Genomic DNA, 20,178 nt, shown 5'->3' with positions numbered 1-20,178 from the left:
GCATAAATAGCGAATCTGAGCTTCAGACAGAGGAAATCGCACCCACTAATGTGAACTAACACGAGCAAAGTAGGTGCATAATAGACAAGGCTAGGAGCTGCTAACCACTTGAGCACAATGGCATTAATAAGATTAACCTGGGCAATTAGTCGGTGCAGCAGAGATCAAGCCTAAATCTGGGGCCTTTCAAAAAAGACCACTAATGGAAAGGATTACGTTAATTTCATTAATTCTCAATACACAAACCCAGGCTCCTTTCACTCTTTTGTGTAACCCCCACCTCTTCCCCACCGAAAAGGGGGAGAAAAAAAAAAAATCAAATCTGGTTTTGTTTGTCATCTGCATATTACCAGGAACTAAATCCAGGATGACGTCGCCTGGGTATAAAAAAGGGAAGAGGTTCAGATGGATTATACTCCAAGCAGCGCTCTGGGTTGAGATCAGTAAACAGGCGAGAGTTGAGGGGGGAAAGTTCCAGGGGTGGATCCTGCGCGCTTACACACACACACGGAAACACACATGCACACGCACACACGCGCGCACAGACACACACGCAAATTCTGCCCGCAAGCTGCCCTTGGAAAAAGCTTTGCTCTTTTCTCTCCGAGCCTTTTTTAAAATTTCTCCGAAAAGTTTCGATTTCGTGTTTCTCCAGCCTTCTCCCCCACCCCCCCCCTTCCTACCCTCCTCCCTTCCACCGCAGCCACCGCCACCTACCCACCCTCCGCCCTCCCCCGGCCGCTCGGCGCTGCCCTGCCCCGGCACGGTTTGGGGCATGCCTGTGAGCATGTTCAGCATCGACAATATCCTGGCGGCCAGACCTCGCTGCAAGGACTCGGTGCTGCTGTCCCCGAGCGCCGCCGCCCCCGTCGTCTTCCCGGGCCTCCACGGGGACTCGCTCTACGGCGGCGCCTCCGACTACGGCGGATTTTACTCCCGGGCGGTGGCACCCGCCTCCGCGCTGCCGCCGGCCGTCACCGGCTCTCGCCTCGGCTACAACAACTACTACTACGGGCAGCTGCATGTCCCGGCGTCCCCCGTGGGCCCTTCGTGCTGCGGGGCCGTGCCGCCCCTGGGAGCCCAGCAGTGCTCCTGCGTCCCTCCCGCAGGTAAGGGTCCCTCCCGGGACGGGACGGAGCGGGGGGGTTTCCTTTGTTCCCGCAGCTGCGGGGCAGGAAGGGGTTGCGGGGAGCTGGCGGCCCGCAGGAGCGAGGGCGGACGACAGGAGAGGGGCTTTTTACGGCGGGGGGGACAGCAGAGGTTTCATGCAAAGCCTGTCCTCGTCTCGTCTGTCTGTCCGTAGGTTACGAGGGCACTGGGTCAGTCCTGATGTCCCCTGTTCCCCATCAGATGTTGCCCTACATGAACGTGGGCACTTTGTCCCGGACGGAGTTGCAGCTACTGAACCAGCTGCACTGCAGGCGAAAAAGGCGACATCGGACAATCTTCACTGACGAGCAGCTGGAAGCGCTGGAAAACCTCTTCCAGGAAACGAAATACCCAGACGTGGGCACCAGGGAACAGCTGGCCAGAAGGGTGCACTTAAGAGAGGAAAAAGTGGAGGTATTTTGCTTCCCTTTTCCCCTTTCCACCCTCTCCCTTTCGCGTTCGGATCGAGGTCCCTCGGTGCGGCCCCAGCCTGGCCCCGCCGGCCGCGGCGAGCTGGCGGAGGGAGGGAGCAACAGGTTGGCGGCCGGGAGAAGGAAGGGGGTTTGACTCTTTCCAGGCTCCCCTCTGGAGGCGGCTGGCCGAGCCGATCGCGCGGCAAATGTCGAGGGGCTGCCGTGCCTCCTGAACGTGCTCAGCCTTGCCCACCCGGGCTGCAGCTTTTCCCCCGCCTTTCTACCTCCGAGCGCAGCCGCCGCACATCAGCCCTGCGGCGGCTGCGAGCGGCTCCTGGCCGGGCAGGGCTCGGGTCTGTCTGCGGGTTTGCGTGATTTTATTTTTCCCTAATACTTTTAATTTCTTAACGTAACAGGTGTGGTTCAAAAACCGCCGGGCGAAGTGGAGGAGGCAAAAGCGGTCGTCTTCCGAGGAGTCAGAAAACGCACAGAAATGGAATAAAGCGTCTAAAACGTCTCCGGAGAAGAGACAAGAGGACGGGAAAAGTGACTTGGACTCCGACAGCTGATACCTCTCGGGGGGGACATTTCCCGTGGACTGTCGGATACGCTCCAGAGGATGCTACTAAGCTTGCACAAGCTCTACCCTGTCGGAGGGGGAAAAATATCTGTATATAATGTACCATGCCCCGAGCTGATTCCGTGTAAATAAAATGCATTGCGGAGGTGTTGCACAGGTAGACGGCGGCGCGTTTGTTCACCCCGGGGCTGAGGGGAGAGGAGAACGGCGGTGCCCGCTCCCCGGGGACCAGGGGCGGCCTGGCCGGCGCAGTTACTGATTTAACGAGGTTTGTCATAGTTTGCGATCAAGCGGAGGGCAGTGCGCTGCCAGCAGGGCTCCTTGGCCACCCCCTCGCTCCAGCCCGAGGAGCGACGGCCGATTTTTCAGCCTGAAGGAAAGCGGCAGGCCCCCGGCCCAGCCGGTCGCGTCCCTTCCCCGAGGGCAGCTCCCGGAGGGGTCCCGCTGAGGCCGGGTGCGGCAGAGGGTTGCGGGACTGGCGGGGGGACAGCAAATCCCAGCCCTCCTCCCAGAGCCCGTCGCCGGGCCGCCCGCGGCCATCCCGATCAGTCCCCGCCCGGTTGCTCCTCCCGACCCCTGGGCCCAGTCGAGCCGCAGGCGATGCCCTTCGGGAATATTTGCAGGCAAAACAAATCCGGCCTTGCACTTGTTAATCTGCCTTGTTTCCCTGCACTTTTCTCTCCCCCTCTCTGCCTTTATGCCCTGTTGAGTTTTCAGAGAGTTTGTCTGTGATCCCCGTCGAGAAAAGCTATCTTGCTACATCGATGTTTTAAATTGCTATTACTAAATTTCAGCCGTGATCAGATGAATTGCGCGTACCTAGAAACCCTTTTGTGCTGCTCCTGGGGATGTGTCACAGGAAGTTACTAATGCAAGTTTTCTCCCCCTCGAGGCAGCACTTTTGCCATTAAGAAAGCAGTGACAGCACGATGTCCTTTTATTCTTCCCTCTCTGAGGGCCTGGTAAAAGAGACATATCCCTCTGCAAAATTCACATTCTTTTTCCATTTTTTTTCCCCCTGTGACTTCCCAACTTTTAGTTCTTGTCCCTTCGAACAGAATTGAGCAGTTTCCACATGTTCTCTTGTTTAGAAAGACCTTTCCCTGTCTTTGTCTACAAAGACTGTCTATAAATTAAAAAAAAAAAAAAAAAAAAAAAAAAAAAGATCTGAAGGTGTAAAGCCAATACAGATAACTTCTGGCTTAAAAATCTTCGTGCCGTACCCTTCATTCAGAAGTCAAGTGAAAGTGAGCTGATTTTCCTTAATTATAGCCAATGAAAACTCACCTGTATCTATTCAGCTTGTCCAGCTTAGACAAGAAATTGATTTATACAAATGTGCTCCTGATTGCTTCCAGTGGTAACAGAAAGGGTCAGCTGCTGTGTTGCTTGTCTTTGTGCTTTTCCTCCCTTTCTTGATGTATCCAGCTTTTCATGGTATTGTAGTGTGGTGTGTATTGCAGGTGTTAGCGTGACAGTGAATCTCAGTATCTGTCTGCTCAGATAACATTTCTTAATGTACCCGTATTACCACAAATATCAGGCATCTCTCTCAGAGCTATCTCTCTCCCCATACCAAGATGTAGAAAAAGCTACTGTGGAAGAAATTAAGTGTGGTTTTGCATGAGTCAGTCCTTTAGAAGCCTTAGCGTTTCATAGCTACTGCTGTCTTGAAGAGAATAAGTAATTTAGTCTCCTTCCTTAGGAGGAAGGGGAAAGCAAACGGATTCTTATTCTTGGGTACATAGTGCAGTTTGGCTCTACAGAGCTCTTGCATTTTGGAGATGTTACCTCGTTGCTGTGGATGCATATCTGATCCCTGTAAACTGTATTGAATTACAACCCAGCAGCACTAAATATTAGCTTTCAAAAGAAGTGTTTTGTTATGTTACATACAGGAAGTCTCACTGAGTGGATTTTTAATGTAATCTCCTCTGTATTTAGTCATTGTTAGGTTTTAAAGTGCATACTTTATTTGCAAATAAAATCCAGGTCTACGGATAACATTGCCCAGGATTTTGCAAATGCTTACATTTTCTTTACTTCCCATGTATAAATATCCTCACTGCCACACTGGGAGCTTGGTAAGAGTTTTGTTTTGCTTTGCATTTTTGTGTGTGGGGTGGTAATTTTGGAAGTCACTATTAAGGATTTTAGTCTGCAGAGCTGAAGTGGATCTGGGTTTGTAAGGGGTGGACTTTAAATATGTTTTTTGATAACTAATAGTAGTTACTTAAAATTCTAGTTCATATCTTCAGAGGTTTCCAATTTCCAATGGGAGCAAGGTGCTTGAGAACTGTGGAAGCTCCAGGTCACTTACCGTGCCAATTTATGGATTTATTTAGAACTGTTTCTTCAGTGGGAGCATGGGATATGGCATAAGAATCAAAACCTTGTGTTCCAAAACATGTTTTCCGTGCATGGGATTGTGATGAAGTCACCACTGACTGCTTTAAAATCATCTTGTACCTTAGTCTGAGTTAATTTTTGAGTTTTCTAGAAACTTGTGATTACCATAAGCTTGATATTTTAGTCACAGGTATCTATTCTTATTATTACATGTAGATGTATACCTGTTAGAGTTAATAATATCCCTTTAAAATCTAATTGAAAAGCAATTTTAGTCTTGACCTAAAAGCATTAGCTTACTCACTAAAAATGGTATTTCTGCCATCAGACAGGAGGAGTAGCTGCCTCATTCTTTTTCTCTCTAGTGTTTGTTGAAAACCTAAAGGCTTAATTCTACCTTTTTTACACTACAAAATCAGATCCTATGCACTCTGAAGGAGTCTGATAACTCTAAATTACTGAGAAGATTGCGTCAAAAGGGTCAAGAAACCATAACACTAACTGACTGAAAGCACAAGTATGATTGTAATTAGAAAATCTCTCATAGTGCTGGCATAATCCAACTTAGATGTTTGTCTGGATTTTTTTTTTTTTTTTTAGAATTCCTACATGCCAAAATGTAAATGCCACGTAACAACTGTTGGCATTTTCTGTTTCTGTTGGTGCAGTAGCAGCAAGGCAAAGCAAGGAACCTGAATACCTGCTGTGTTCCAGCAGGTTCAGTTCTAACAAAGGGGCTTTGAAAGACTTGGTTGTGGTGGCATTTGTTAACATTTGTCTAAGAAGGAAATTATTTAAAAATTGTTTGTTTGTTTGTTTGTCTGTTTTGTTTTGTATGTGTCTCTTCCCCTGCAATTTACAATGTTGCATCTTGATGCAAACCCATTCTCAGAAGATTTAATATGTCTGAAAAACCCACTTAGCTACTTCTGAAACGTGATGTATAGTTGATGGTACTGGTGTACCGTCTAGGTTCTACAACAAGAGTTCAGTTTCTTGCTGTCTCACTGATTCTCTATGAAATGTTGGACTCTTTCTAAATTTCTGTCTGTAGAATAAATAAGATTCCTCTTAGATCTCACCAGGGATGTAGAGTGAGGGGAGGATTATAAGAAAAAAATATAAGCTACTTTTAAGGTTCACTGTTATAGCAAAGACTTACTTCACATAATGCTATGCATTGCAGGAGTGATAACTGAATAATTATACGAAAGGAGCATGCACCAAATAAATTTTTCTGACACCAAGCTGGTTTAGGTATTGAAATTCTCTTGGAAGGGAAAGGTAGGGAGAGTAATATATAGTAAGGATACAACACAGGAGCTTTCTGCAGTGTGGAGGCAGATTGAGCTATCTGATGTATAAATTCCTTGTGTCATCTGCATTTAGATGGCCAACATTTATGTTTCTGTTTAGTACCCTATTTACCATATTTATTTCTGTAGTCTTTTTGTAATAAGTAAAACTGGAAAGCAGAGGTCAGATTTTTTTGCTTGACATAAGTGATTTTTTATCAGCTGAAAATCTGGACTCTTTTTCTTTTCAGTTTTATTAATACTTGAGTGAAATGGTTTTGAGCTTTACCATAATGGGATCCTGAGAATATAAACCATGCAAACTCTTTCTTACATGACTTGTGAAGCAAACATTTGGATTAGTGGAAGCTATAAAAAAACCTGCAACATTAAGGTGAATTCATATTTTTGTGCTCCATCTGCATTTATTGGTTCTCTGGGATTATACACCATGGAGTATAAATGAACAAAAACCTAAAGTGTTTTTGGTTTGTATTCTACCCCCTTAGGGTTAATTGCATTTATACTTTATGTTTTCCTACTTTGGAGACCTGGTGAGCCTTGACTAAACCTAGACAGGTAAGTTTAGCCAAATTATTTTGTTTCTCTGGGGTTGCCCTCTACCCTGACTTGATTAGAGTCCGTTATACAAAAGTAATGGTTGCATCTGCAATATGTTAGATTGTAAGCAGTTAATACAAACCTTAAAGTGACCTATGTCTGTAAAGTGTCTAACAAATTTAAATGTAGAAACCTGTGCTAGAGTATTCTGTTTTGTGCCTAGACTATCCAAAACTAGAGAATTCAGATGTAAAATAAAAATAGAAATCAGGCTTATTTCACTTTTGGTTTTCAGGATAGAGTAGATACCTGCAGGCAGACAGAGACTGTATCCCTCAGGACATATGGCAAAACTTAAGGCGCAACTGAATGGAATAATATGGAGCAGGAGAAAGGCCAGGAAAATTGTTATAACTTAAAAGAACCTATGCAGTTGAATGTTGAAAGTTACTTCACCTCTGTCTTCTAAATGATGTCTGAACACTGGTGCTTGTATTACTTTTCTACTGCTTGTCAGGACAAACACGCATGCTTACCTTGGAGATTTGGAGCTTCACCTCATTAGTATACCCCAAAACATGTTAGATGCATGTACCAATGTAGAAGTTACAGTTGCCCCTTTGCGTTATGTCCAGGAAAAGAGCCTTCTTCCAAAGCTCTGAACTAAGGATTGAATCCCCAGCAGATCCCATGCCTGTGTTTATACAAGTACAATCATAATAAATCTATGCTTTTCTATCTTTGAGGGGATTTATTCAGTGTGTGCTACCCAGTGACTGCAGAGTGCTTTGCTAACATCGTGTGTTGGGTTTTCACCTGGACTACACTCTGGCAAAAGAGACAACTTTGGCATTTGGAGCTGCTTCCTCTGGGCAGAGCTGCTTCCTTCAACAGAGCAGCAGCCTGCAAGGTTTCTGCTCCCCTTTCTGCCTAATGTGGGTGGACTGGTGCACATGGCAGACTTAATACATAGTTTTTATAGAAAAAAAAGTGAGGAACTGGGTGCAGGTTCTGACAGTATCATTTCTGAGAACTGGCTTGTAGGGGAGCATCACAAAATGTTGGATCTGCACTGCAAACTGCAGTGCTGGAATGAGCTGCTGAGAACAAGGATGAGAACTTCTGAAGCTGACATCCCTCTTGGCTCCCAGGTGTTACGAGTATAGAACCTGAATATAGGTATACTTATTTCCTTCATGTAGGGCTTTTGGCAAACTGTCAAACTGGCGGGTGACACTGAACAGGGAGGTGTGTCTGACACACCAGAAGGCTGTGCTGCCATTCAGCAAGACCTAGACAAGCTGGAGAGTTGGGCAGGGAGAAACTTGATGAAATTCAACAAGGGCAAGTGTAGAGTCTCGCATCTGGGGAAGAACAACCCCATGTACCAATACAGGTTGGGGGCTGACCTGAGCAGTGTAGGAGAAAGGGACCTGGGGATCCTGATGGACAGGAGGATGACCATGAGCCAGCGATGTGCCCTTGTGGCCAAGAAGGCCAATGGCATCCTGGGGTGCATTAGAAAGGATGTGGTGAGTAGGTCAAGGCAGGTTCTCTTCCCTGTCTATTCTGCCTTGGTGAGGGCACATCTGGAATATTGTGTCCAGATCTGGGCCCCACAGTTCAAGAAGGACAGGGAAGTGCTTGAAAGAGTCCAGCGCAGAGCCAGAAAGATGATTAAGGGAGTGGAACATCTCCCTTATGAGGAAAGGCTGAGTGAGCTGGGTCTCTTTAGCTTGGAGGAGACTGAGGGGCGACCTCATCAATGTTTACAAATATGTAAAGGGTTAATGTCAGGATGATGGAGCCAAGCTTTTTTCAGTGATGACCAGTGATAGGGCAAGGGGCAATGGATGCAAACGGGAGCATAGGAGTTTCCACGTAAACATCAGCAAAAACTTCTTTACTGTGAGAGGGACAGAGCACTGGAACAGGCTGCCCAGAGAGATTGTGGAGTCTCCTTCGCTGGAGACATTAAAAAACCTCCTGGACGTGTTCCTGTGTGATGTCTTCTAGGTGATCCTGCTCTGGCAGGCGGGTTGGACTAGATGATCTTTTGAGGTCCCTTCCAACCCATAAGATTCTGTAATTCTGTGAAATAACTTAATTATGAATTTTCAGGGTGATGCTGAGGTGGGGAACTGTTGTTACTCCCTTTTTCTATTGGAAATGCTTAGATATCTCTTGTTCAGGGACACACACAGGAAGCCTTTGGCACAATGTGGGGAAGCAAAAGTGATGACTTTTTTTTCCTCCAGTTAATTTTAACACTATTACCATGTTTGCCTGTATCCTAGTGCAAATTTTACTTTCCTGGTGGAAACAGGGCCTTCATGGTTGATGTTTTATGTAATTATATGGATAATTTCTCTTGGTTCATGGACACATCACACATATTTTTGCCATGCAAGTGACCCAAATTGAAGCCTAAATTAATGGAAGATAAGTGACAGTATGGGCAGTATGGTTTTGGTGTATGAAGATATATTTTTTAAAAAACACAAAATGGAAGTGTTGACCTATTTGCTTGCACACCTTGAAACTCTTGCTGAGTGTTGCATGTGCAAGGAATGCAGTACCAGCAGAGAGTGAGGAACTTTCTATTAAAAGGAGAGAATGGAAAAGAGTTCTTTTTATGCCAAATTTTACCCCATAGTGGATAATTACAGCCAAGTTGTAAACCCCTTAAAAGCTATAAGGCACCAGTATAATGAAACACATAACTGAAATTTACTGTACATGTGTAGATTGCAAGCTTACTCTTGAATATTTAGCCTTCAACTTCTTAAATCTGTACTTTCCACAGAGGGCTTATAAGTGCTAGAATTTTGAGTAACTGTCTCAAATAAACTACTGCTATTGTTATCACTATAAATCTCCCTAGCCTAAGACCCTCAAGGAGGCTGCTATTTTCTGTGGAAACTAATGATTTAGAAGGGCATGAACCCAGGACCCTTTATTTGGAGCTTCCTGTCACTATATAGAAAGTCTTAGGCTTCGTTTACATCAGGTATTAGGTCTTATTTGTTTCATATTACTTTTTAATTTGTTTTATACCATGTTTATCATGCACATTTTTAGAATATACTCTATTTTTCTTTTGGTAGGCCCTAATGCTATGGAGACAGTGCTTCACAACAAACTTGTGTCTTTAGCCTGTTTGAAAGGATAATGTGGAGGCCTGACACAAAGCCTTTGTGAATTAATCAGGAATTCTTCTTGAGCTGATAATATTTCCTGTTTAGATTAATGGATGGAGTTATTTTTTAATGCATTCAGTGAAGACATGGAATTAATTCCTGGTCAAAATGGGTAGTGATTATGGGCTAGAGCCATGTGGGAAGGGGTCATTAGTAATCCCAGAAGAGCTTTCTCTTCTTAGAAGTCTCTAACTGTTCAGGACTGATTTGAGCTACAGTGGTCCTTCTCCCCTTGTACAGGTGCAGTTTTATAGAAAGAAAAGGGTTTACATTACTAAAGTCACTGCAGTTAGTACTGTTATTGACAGAATAAGCTTTAAGAATGCATCAGTATTCATGTTAAAAGAATTAGTGGGATACCTTTTAAGATAAAAGCCATACTTCTAAACTGAAAACATTATATTAGTATAACACTAGCGCAACACTTTAAATGAGTAAATTATTGCAGCTCTTGATAAATTGTTTATTTTTATTATTGTAATATTGTATGCTTGATGTATAAGTAGGTATTTTCCATGCAATGAGACTTGACTACGGTCAACATTAGGCCCTCAGACTTTGTGTGAGGCTTCTCTCCACCTGCATAAAGGCAAGATGAAAGTTTATTGATATCCATCACACTTGGTCTTAAAGGGACATCTGATTTACCAGATGTTTAAGAAAAATCCAGAACAGTGTTCCAGAATTGGAAAGCAGCTGTGTTTTTCTGTGCTCACATATTCATTGGCACAGCTGCTTCAGATATCCGGGCATCTAAATTACTCTGACATCAGAAGAAACCACTGAAACGGGGTCTGATTACGGCCATATTGCTTATCACTGGGGAAACTGTTCAGTTGCCAGACACATTGCAGTTAAGGAACAAGTAGAACTAATGTTGAGGACTATGAATTAGGACATAAGGTGTGCTAGAGTAATTCTTTCTACTATCAGTCTCTTTGAAGTAGCTGTCTTAGGAACAGCATCATTTTCCATTTCAGCTTCACAGTCTCTTCAGTTGCATGCTGAAAATTTTGGTCTTGGCTGGCTGGATGTTAGATGACTACATCATTATGACAAACTAAAAAGTTTTCATGCTAAAAGTGCTGTTAAAAATAGTCTTAAAAATGGATTAATCTGCCTATTTCTGCAGGCTTTTGTTGTTCTTCTCTTAGTCTCAAGTCTAAGTTCTGTTAAAAAACACCCGGCATTTAAATAGTGACTAGATATTAGTTTAGAACCAGTGTATTGGTCCCATGTAATTTTATATTTGTTTTAAAGTCCCTTTTGAATCAGCACAAATTAGAAACACAGCTATCCTAGAATAACATCTGAGGACATTTTTGGAGAAAGAAGGTCTTGGGATTACAGAGTCTGATCTTCATATCTGGAAGAAGAGCATGTGAACTGGAAGCTTTACTCTTTCAAACTGCATTGCCAAGCCACTCTTTGCTCTGGGTCAAGAAAAGAGAAGACCAGAGAAGAGCCACGTCCCCACCTTTCCAAGTCAACCCTAGATGTAAACTCAGTATGTCTATGAGTGGCTGTGATTCTTGCTAAGTGGATTTGGATTTGGCCTACAGACCTAGCCAATAATATTGATGGTTCTGGCTGAGGATTAAAACCATTTAAGGTTTGATTGAAAGTATGTTAGTACAACTGATGTTTTAAGATTATTTTTTTAAATAGTATGAGATACATTTAATGCTTATTTTTTGAACAAAAAATTGAAATGCTTTTTTGTTTGTATACCTTCATGTGGTTTGTTTTGGTTTATTCATTTTTTTGCATCCTCTTACAGGAAGTCTTTCTGATGTTGTTGCAACACAAGTTGTGAAGATGGGAATTTACGCTTATAAATAACCAAAGCTTTCTGACCCATTTTAGAAACCCTTGTTCTTTCGGATATCTTATGTTTGTGCATCTTTGACATTCAAATGGTGGGGTTCCACAAGGACCAATCAATTATCAGTCAGCTAAGGAGGCCTGAAGGGTATGTGATGATGCTTATTATAAAATAGAAAACTTTGGAAATCTTTGCTATGGAAGTGTCTTTTGTGCAGAAGAAATCAATAGAAGGTCATGCTGAGGCTAAGGATACAAGATGGTTGCAGATTTAACTTGCAAGGAGTGAGGTCTGTCTTCATGCATTTCAGCAGGTTGAAACCATACCTGGCAGAGGCAAAGTGGGATCCACTAACAATAACAAAGTGTTTAGAAAACTGCAAAGCCCAGAGGGTAGTATTCCAGGCTTAACCCTTGCTGAGATAGAATAGTCAGAGACTTTTCACTGAAAAAAATAGGTAGTATTTATTTACAGCACAAACTGAGAATGTGCAATACCAGGGGATAGGATAGTAGCACAGGAGCAAGAGAAGAAACATCATCCATAGTTCTGCTGTTGTTAGAAACTCTTGGTCTCAGCTAGGCCAGATATGTTTCCATCTATAAAATGTAACTTATTCAATATGATACACATAGATACTAAATACTTTTCTGCATGAGGGTATCTTCTGGATGAGTGTTTTCCTCTATTCACTGCAGACAGATCTATGTTTTAGGTTGGAAAATAAAAATATTTAGATGGATTTCTAATACCAGATCAAAGTGGTTTTTGAGAATGAAAACACAGCAAAACCTGACTTATCCTTAGTAGCATCATCAACAGTAGGCTGGTAGGTTTGTAAACTAGTGCTCATATTCCCTTGTGACATCTTATTCAAAATCCATCTTGAAGGAGGAATAAAATAATTTTAGAGCTCTTCAAGGAGGCATCTGAGCAGGTGTGAGATGGCAAGGAAAGAATCATCTGGCCCTCTGCCACATCTTCTGCATTTCTAAGAGAGGGACCGTGTATAGGATGTAGAAGAAGAGATTCTAAGAGTAAGGACATAAAAGAAGCGTATAAATCCATGGACTTTTTCACAGTGAGAGCTTGCAGCAGCTTCTTTTCTGAACTGTTTAAAATAAGTTGTTAAAGAGATGGACTGGATCTAAAGCACTAATCACTTGGAGTGGAGGTGGAATATTGCTCTGCCCTTGTCTGGCAATGCTGAAATAAGTTTTGCAACTTCATAGTCCAAATCTAGGTGTGATATTTTTACTGGTTCTTGTATTGTATATGCTTATATTTGCATTTGCATTTGCAAGCAGAATAGCTTTTGTTTTGGTATTGTCAGCATCTCATTGAGAGTTTTTACAGTACTCTGATATCAAATGTGCTTGTAATCATCAAGAGCAACTGAAATGTGATTTTAATTTCATTAACGTGATGGAATATTTTCTAGTTTGTCACTTGCTCCTCACCAAAATTAATTACAAGGCTCGACATTGTCAAGGTGGATAACCACTTCATTGCAAGGTGTTGAGCTGAGCTGAAATTTATTGCAGCCTCAAAGCAACTATTCAGAACATTGGGTTTTAATCTACTAGTACATGGAATGCTGTGGAGGTTTTTCCCCTGCATCAACAGTGTATTTTTTCAAGTAAGATGATTCTTACAGCTGGGTCAGTTTGTTAGTGACCAGCATTTCCCCCCATCTCCTCTCTCCTCCCAGAGTCAATAACAACTGAAAGTAAAATGGTTGTAAAGGGGCTAAACCATTTGGACACACTACAGGGCACCTCTATGCAATGGATGGGATTTTTCAAAGCTGAGTGGCTGTGACCTTCCAGTTAAGTGTTCTCTGGAACAGCTAAGTTCTTGATCCGGGGCAGGAGACACAACAGCTGGAAGCTGGCCAAATGTTGCAGCTTGCTGACCCCGATTGTGCCATTACTGTGCCCTTTGCAGTAATAGCAGGAGTTCAACCCCATTCCACTTGGGGACATCCTCATGCCAGAGAAATCCCTAAGGAAGTAATTAAATGGCAATGAGCTTCACAGTAAACTTGCATTTTAGCCTGTGTTCTAGCTTTATAACTCATGCTTGAAAAGTAGGTAGAACAGTGTTGATTTCCTCCACGAAAGAAAGATTTTCTTGGTTAATGTTTTGTGTTTTTTTTTTCCCTAGGTCTTGAGAAGGTAAGCTATGAACATTATAAACATTTTAGATAAGAATTGTAAACGTTCATTGTTTATGCAGAAATACACAAATACATGCTTATATTAAGTCAACTGATAAAAGTAATTAGTACTTACTATTGTTCTTTAACTTTGTGAAGTGACCTGAATATTTTACAGACCAAATGCAATGAAGAAATTTATTATTGAAATGCTGCTGCTCTTTAGGAATTCAACACTCTCCCAAACTATATGTGTTCCCATTGGGTCTCTTGAGCATGCCTTTTCTCATAATGTCCTGTATACGTGACTAATATCAGTGGAAATAATAAGCTATTATGTGATTTTGTATGTTTTTCAGTGGCCAGAAGGATGATTTCAATTTGAAACAGAATACACTTCTGCATTTATATTTTCTAGCAGAATTTTATTTGAACACATTTGTGTATTGAATTTTTCACTTCTGCTACCTGTACTTGTACACCTTAGCTATGGAAAAGTAATTGGGGAAGGAGGGAAGGAGTGATATACCAGAAAAAAAATAATCTTAGTGTCTCCATGGCAGGTATGTCCTGGCAGAAGATGGACTGCCCATATCACCTTTCATTGAGAAAGAAGAAAAATAGGAATATCCAGAGTGCTTTGTGCTTTCATTACCAGTACCGCGTAAGTGCAGCTGGATGTTGGGGCTGTCTCATGTTTCAGTTCCTCTCTGATTTTCAGCCCTTTAGTCTTTGTACATCTCCAGTAATGCCACAGGTTTTCTGCACATTTGTACTTTTTGCTGCCTGGAGATCTTCACAGTGTCTTTCCCCTCCATTTGTTTTGCAGCTATATCTTTTTGCTGTAAATCAACCTACAAAGTTCTGTTTTGTCTGTGAGTCTGGCAAGAGAAGAGGGAAGCTTCAAGTAAGAAAGTAATCAGTGGTTTAGTATGCATGCATTTGGTAAGATCAGCTACTGCTTAAGCTTTTCTTAAATCCAGAGAGTTGAAAGTGAACAGACAAAATTAATAATGACCAACTTTACCTCCTCTGAGAACTGAGCTGCATATGTACTCAGGATGATTATTCTTACACTAATTTATAGGCATGTCTTTCTATACATCTGTTTGATTGTTGCATGTATGGGACTGTTGCATGTGCTGCAAATCTATTATTGGCTTCAGATGAGGACATATGCACTCTTAGTGGGACATTTGGTTTATATCTCCAAAGCTGCTCCTAAAAAGAAGCTTAGAGTGTTGGTTGTGGTTACAGAACTCAACTCGTGCTCTGAGAGAGTCTTCCAAATTTTGCAGTGGTCCAAATCCATGTCTTTTTCTTCTCAGATAGTGGAGCTCCAGAAATGGGTATGATTTGGCCCAGAAAGTCATGTTTGGTGCAGTGTATTGCTCATTTAATTTCTTCTGTCCCAAACCACTTCAATAAGTTTCAGTTTACTCATGCGAGATATTGTCTCTGTGGTTGAGGAATTCACCCACTTCTGATGTGGAACAGATACGGAAAGCCAACTGCCAGCCTGTGTTGGTATAAATATGTATGCTGGTCTAGTGATCCCTTTGTAAACATCTGTGCTTGAGAACCTCATCGGATTTTGAAAGCTCTTTGGAGGACATGGGGAAGGCTCTTTAACGCAACTCTAGCTTGCAAGACAAACAGTCCAAGCATAGGTACATTTTTATACTTTAAGGGAAACTACACTGTTTGCCTTAACCTAACATTTTAAGTGGGATGAATAACTTAACAATATAATCCCAGTAATAATTCAAAAGCACAGGAATATATATTTTATTGGAGAGAGTGTAGGTAATTTTTAAAGTTTCAGGTAATTTTTAAAATTCAAATACCTTAGGTTTGTCATCATAGTTGATAGGAAGGTCACAGTGTCAGTCCGAGAAGGTTTTTAGAAGCGCTGGATATCTCCTTTGTACATCAAAATCCTTCATTTCTATACATTACCTCAAGTTAAAGCATTACACCATGCCTGTTGGCCTTTTGAATCATATTCTGCTCAAGCTTCAGCTGGGTCTGAGAGTATTGATGATGCACCAAAACACTTTCTTGCATGAGATGCTTTCTAAGGTAAAAGCAACTACTGTTGTAATTGGTGCGGTTGATGCACAATTTCTATACTCAGAATTTCCAGTAATGGGGTATTTTGAGAGCCTTCCAAGCTAATATGAACTGATGTTTTTTTGGAAAGACAGTGTTACATCTCCAGCAGTGTCACAGCAGTTATATATCAACATGGATGTCAGTTGAGAGCTGACCCAACAGAGATGTTCTACTGCATGGTTATTGTCACTTTCTGCACATCTCGGAGATCTCTCTGCCAGCTTTGCGTAGCTTTTGAGGTGGAGTGACAATAACCATGACAGCAAAATGGAAGGGACATCTGACATGCATAATATTTCTGCATTTACTGTGTGATTCCAGACCTGGGGGAGAAGAGGGAAATATATCAGTTGGAGCAGTAGAAACCAACAATATAATCACTTCCTTGTTCCTGTTCATGTCATTCTTCTTCAGAATGCTTTTTGCCAGCCTCAGCTAGCACATAAGAACGTTATGGAAGCATGTTGAAGATGAATTATTTTTGTTTTGTTTTCACTTTTCTGTAAATGGTAAGGGGGCCATGACAGTTTTCAGCTTAAGATGAGGAGAACCTACTCTGAAGAAGCTGAGAAATGCTCACACCTGATCCATGGTGGAGGCTCTGAGATTGTTTCCTGTTTATGTCATAGTAGCATCCAGCAGATGAAGATCACAGTAGATAAAGTAAAACTCCTGTAACATTAAAGTAGAATGAAAGCAGGAGGAATAGTAGAAGATGGAATTTTGGCATGGAGCCTGGTGGTATGGTTTGTTTCCTTTTCTTCTTAAAACCAAAAATAATGTCTTAAAACTGGTTAGTGTAACTTCAAATTGAGATGTTAGCCAAACACCAGTCTCTTTTGGTGGTGAAGATAATACCTATGTATGTTAGAGGTAAAATGTGTGCACAGTAAACAGGGTGAACTTCCTGAGCATGTATTCTAATAAACAAGAGTATAGGTTTTAAGGGGTGGTGAAAGGAATTTATAGTGTAAACAAGAACATTTCCACCCATAGATTACAGACACCAGGCATAAATTAGTTGCAGTCTCTCATATGCACCGTTTTGTGTCAATATACTTGGAGATATGGTAAGGGCTCATGTTGATATGTGCTTGTCTGGAATCTGGGGTCCTGCAGTGGTTTCAGCTTGTTTGTGATAAGAACCTGAAAAGAGGAATTCTACCAATACATGAAAGTCCAATAAATCATTTGGGTTGGAGGGAAATTGAAATAATGTTGTGGGATTTTTTTGTTAACTGATATATATTTGTAGAAGCTGTGCTAGAACATCAGTCTTGCACACACCATTTTAAATAGTAAAAATCATCTTGTTAATTGGAGGACTACCACTGGGTTTATATTGTGAGGTCAATGTATACGTAAAATTAGTGTCGTGCCTTGGAATGAATTACAATTTTAAAGGATTGGTTCTGTGTGCTCATTTTTGGTTTTGGCATTTAATGCTTTCCTCCCATTCAAATATGTGGGAGGAATCAAATGTCAAAATCTTCACTATATATGATATATAATTTCTCTCTTGTATTTCAGTGGGAGGAACATCAGACCCCAAAATGATTATGTGCATACTGGTAAAGAATACATCACTGCATATTTTAATGTCAGTTGTGGGAATTGCAAATGGAGTAAAATAGTGTTGTCACCTTTGTAACCTCTGAGTTTCTGGTTGTGGTTTTCCATGTACTCTTGCAGGATGCCAGTAACCCAGAACTTCAACTCAGTGTCCTGAGCTTTTGTCCTGGTGAAAGCAAAACTCTAGAGATTAATATGTCCCAGCACTTCAGCATCCCAGTCTAGATCTAGGTCCTAGATCAAATGAAACCTAGCATTTGTAAGTAGAGCTTTATATACTTGGCATAATTTGTATGTCATCTTGAAAATTCCCCCACGTACACAGGAATAACGAGCCTGTTTTACAGTTGGAAAAACAGAGTAATGGGGAGGCTAAGTCCTACTCAGCTTCACCATTACTAAGTGGCAAAATTTATGGAAGCTCACGACTCCACAGTTCTGTGATTCTTAAGAACATTGGAACTTCAAGCAGTTGCAACCTTTCCGTGTTAATTATAATCTCAAATAAAATATCACTTTAAATTCTGGTGTAATTTACAGAGTGAATCCTGGGTATTACAGAAAATAAAGTAGAGGAAGTGTGTGGGAGATACTGAGTTAGACATGAGAAAAATATTCTACATCCTAGCAGTACAAACTACAGGGCTAGCAGGTTCTTCTTCTCTGAGGTTCCTCTAGCTAACTCTTGCACAGAGCTTGTGAGGGTGTTGTCAAAGCCATGTCCAGAAAATTATGCTAGAGAGGTCAGGGACCATGATACAGTTTGAACAAGCTCCAGTGTCTGTTTACATTGCTCCTGATGCTGGAGAAGGCGCACAACAGATGAATGGAAAGGAGAAAATGGCAGCCCTCTTCTAGCAGACTCTGGATTTTACCCTATGCCTCTTGTGGGCTGAGCTCACTTCCGCACTGCGCTGCTTTGGAGTTGCTGTTGTAGGCTTGGTTTTAGACACAAACTCCATTCATGGCCCCATAGTGACAGGGTCAGTCACTTGGGCTGCACCTGCAGTTTGTGTGTGGTGACCCAAGACAGAACAGAAACCTCTGGCTGATGGCAGCAAGAAGCAGGACAGAAATCTGCTCTATGCCTCCTTCTCTCTTGTTTAAAACAGCAATTCTAAACATGTTTTGTGGATGGAGCTTGATCCAAAACCTATTAGAAAGGAATGAAAGTCCTACATCAACTTCAGGGGGTTTGGATCAGGCCCTATGTGCCTGTTCTTACTCCTAAGCAGTCTCTGGGAGTTTTGCCAGAGATTCACTGGGAATCGTTTGTCTTCACTGGGACGAGGACTGGGTCAAGACGAGCAGACACAAGGGGAAAGAACAGCTTCCTTGACCATTTCTAATTCTTTCTCAAGGTTCCACAGCAATGCAAAATGGTGTGAAATGGCATAAATAATTACATATCTTAGGAACAGTGAAGAAAATTTTAAGCACATGCAGTTCTATTGAATGTTATCAAGGTTCCCTAGTAGTTAATTTGATTAAATGGGGCTCCCTGAATGCTTTTCCTCTAAAAGTGATTTACAAAGTGTTTTAATATGAAGAGTTACTAAAGGCTCTTGGATGTCAAAGAAGAGCTATTAATCTTTATATTAGCATTTTGAAAAACAGCATGTGTTCCTTGATTAGCTGATATTTGTTTGCATTCTTCTTTTCTTTAGAGGATTATTGCTTTGACCTTTTTTAGTATATTGTAGCTTTTTTACATATAGGAATAGAATCTTCTCATGCTTGTAAACTGCAGTTAATCTGGCTTTTCACTGGTGTAAATAGGAGCTGAAGCCCACAAAGAATACAGAAAAACCTCAGATGTGATTTTTAATGTTTTTTTTCTCATTAAACACATTTTTTATCTAGTTAACACACTGTACATATGACCATTTCAGACAAGGCATGGTGGAGCCAACCTTGCCCATTTCTTACCCATGCTGATGGCCTCACTGATTTCAGCAGGACTGACTGTGTGAGATGAAGGGTTTCTGCCCACTGCCTTGCTAGCAAGAAACTCTTACTAGTTCAAAGAGTAGGGCAGACAGGATTGCTCTGGTGGAAAGATTAGAGGCTTTGTCTTGCAATGCAGATATGCTTCTCTCATGATTTTAAGTAACCGTAAAGTGTGCTTTCTAAACAGAAAAGTACATACTACCTTATGTGTGATGTACTATCAGAATTCCCTGTATGTATATATATATGTATATATTTTTTATTATTATTATTTTTTTACTATAGCTTGGGACTACATTAATTAATGACATTTCTGCTCTGTGTGTGTTTGTGTGCACAATAAAAAAAGTCCTATAAAACTAATGCAGCATCAAACTGATGACTCTTTCAGTTGCTTGGGGCTGAAAGTGGGGCTGGAAAGTGCACTGTCCAGCAGAGGCAAAAAGAGGTATCATAAAGGTTAATAAAAAGGGTATATTTGACTATTGCAGGAACTGCAAGACAGTGTTACAGAAATTAATAGCAAAGTCAGATCCAGAGTTCTAGCACATGGACTTGCTCTAAAATAAATTTTAAAAGTACTAGGCTTGGTTGCCGTCCTTAGGACCATTGACTTGTTGCTTTGAGTTTTTCAGTATCATTAACTTGGGTCTAGATTGCCAGGTGAGAATGCCTAAATTAAACATTGTTTTGGATTGCCTCATAGTATTTCTGCTAGGAAAAAGAAAAAGAGAAGGAGAAGGGGAAGGGGAAGGGAGGAACCACCCAGTTAAGGATCTGCTACCCATTATAATTCTGACATCGTGTCTAAGAAGATATTGAGGGCACATCACCTCTGTTATTAAGCAGTATTTTGAGCTTTTTCCATTATTTGTTAACAATTTGGATTTTAGAGAGTCCACTCATGATGGAGGCCTTAGTACAACAGTTGTATCTTCACTTGCAGCTGAACACCTGATCTCTGGCAGCCTCTACAAGATGTCCTGAAGCCATCAGAGCTGCAGCTGGAAC

General features: G+C 41.7%; 1 protein-coding gene across 1 annotated transcript; it reads left to right on the top strand.

The window, feature by feature from the left end:
- Positions 1 to 367: 367 nt before the first annotated feature.
- Positions 368 to 2,300, top strand: GSC (goosecoid homeobox). Its single transcript, XM_051621976.1, has 3 exons — positions 368 to 1,109; positions 1,304 to 1,563; positions 1,979 to 2,300. Exons 1-3 carry the CDS (start codon positions 368 to 370, stop codon positions 2,129 to 2,131), a joined length of 1,155 nt encoding a protein of 384 aa, XP_051477936.1. The 3' UTR covers positions 2,132 to 2,300.
- The last annotated feature ends 17,878 nt before the right edge of the window (positions 2,301 to 20,178 follow it).

This window comes from Apus apus, chromosome 5, assembly GCF_020740795.1.
Source record: "Apus apus isolate bApuApu2 chromosome 5, bApuApu2.pri.cur, whole genome shotgun sequence".
NCBI lineage: Eukaryota > Metazoa > Chordata > Aves > Apodiformes > Apodidae > Apus > Apus apus.
Note: the sequence above shows the minus strand (reverse complement) of the source record. Positions and strands in the feature narration are given on the sequence as shown.

Excerpts from the sequence above, each read along its gene's own strand:
- GSC (XM_051621976.1), top strand. The coding sequence starts at position 368 with ATGACGTCGCCTGGGTATAAAAAAGGGAAGAGGTTCAGATGGATTATA. Across the intron at positions 1,110-1,303 it reads CTCCTGCGTCCCTCCCGCAG|GTTACGAGGGCACTGGGTCA; the intron begins GTAAGGGTCCCT and ends GTCTGTCCGTAG. Across the intron at positions 1,564-1,978 it reads TAAGAGAGGAAAAAGTGGAG|GTGTGGTTCAAAAACCGCCG; the intron begins GTATTTTGCTTC and ends TTAACGTAACAG.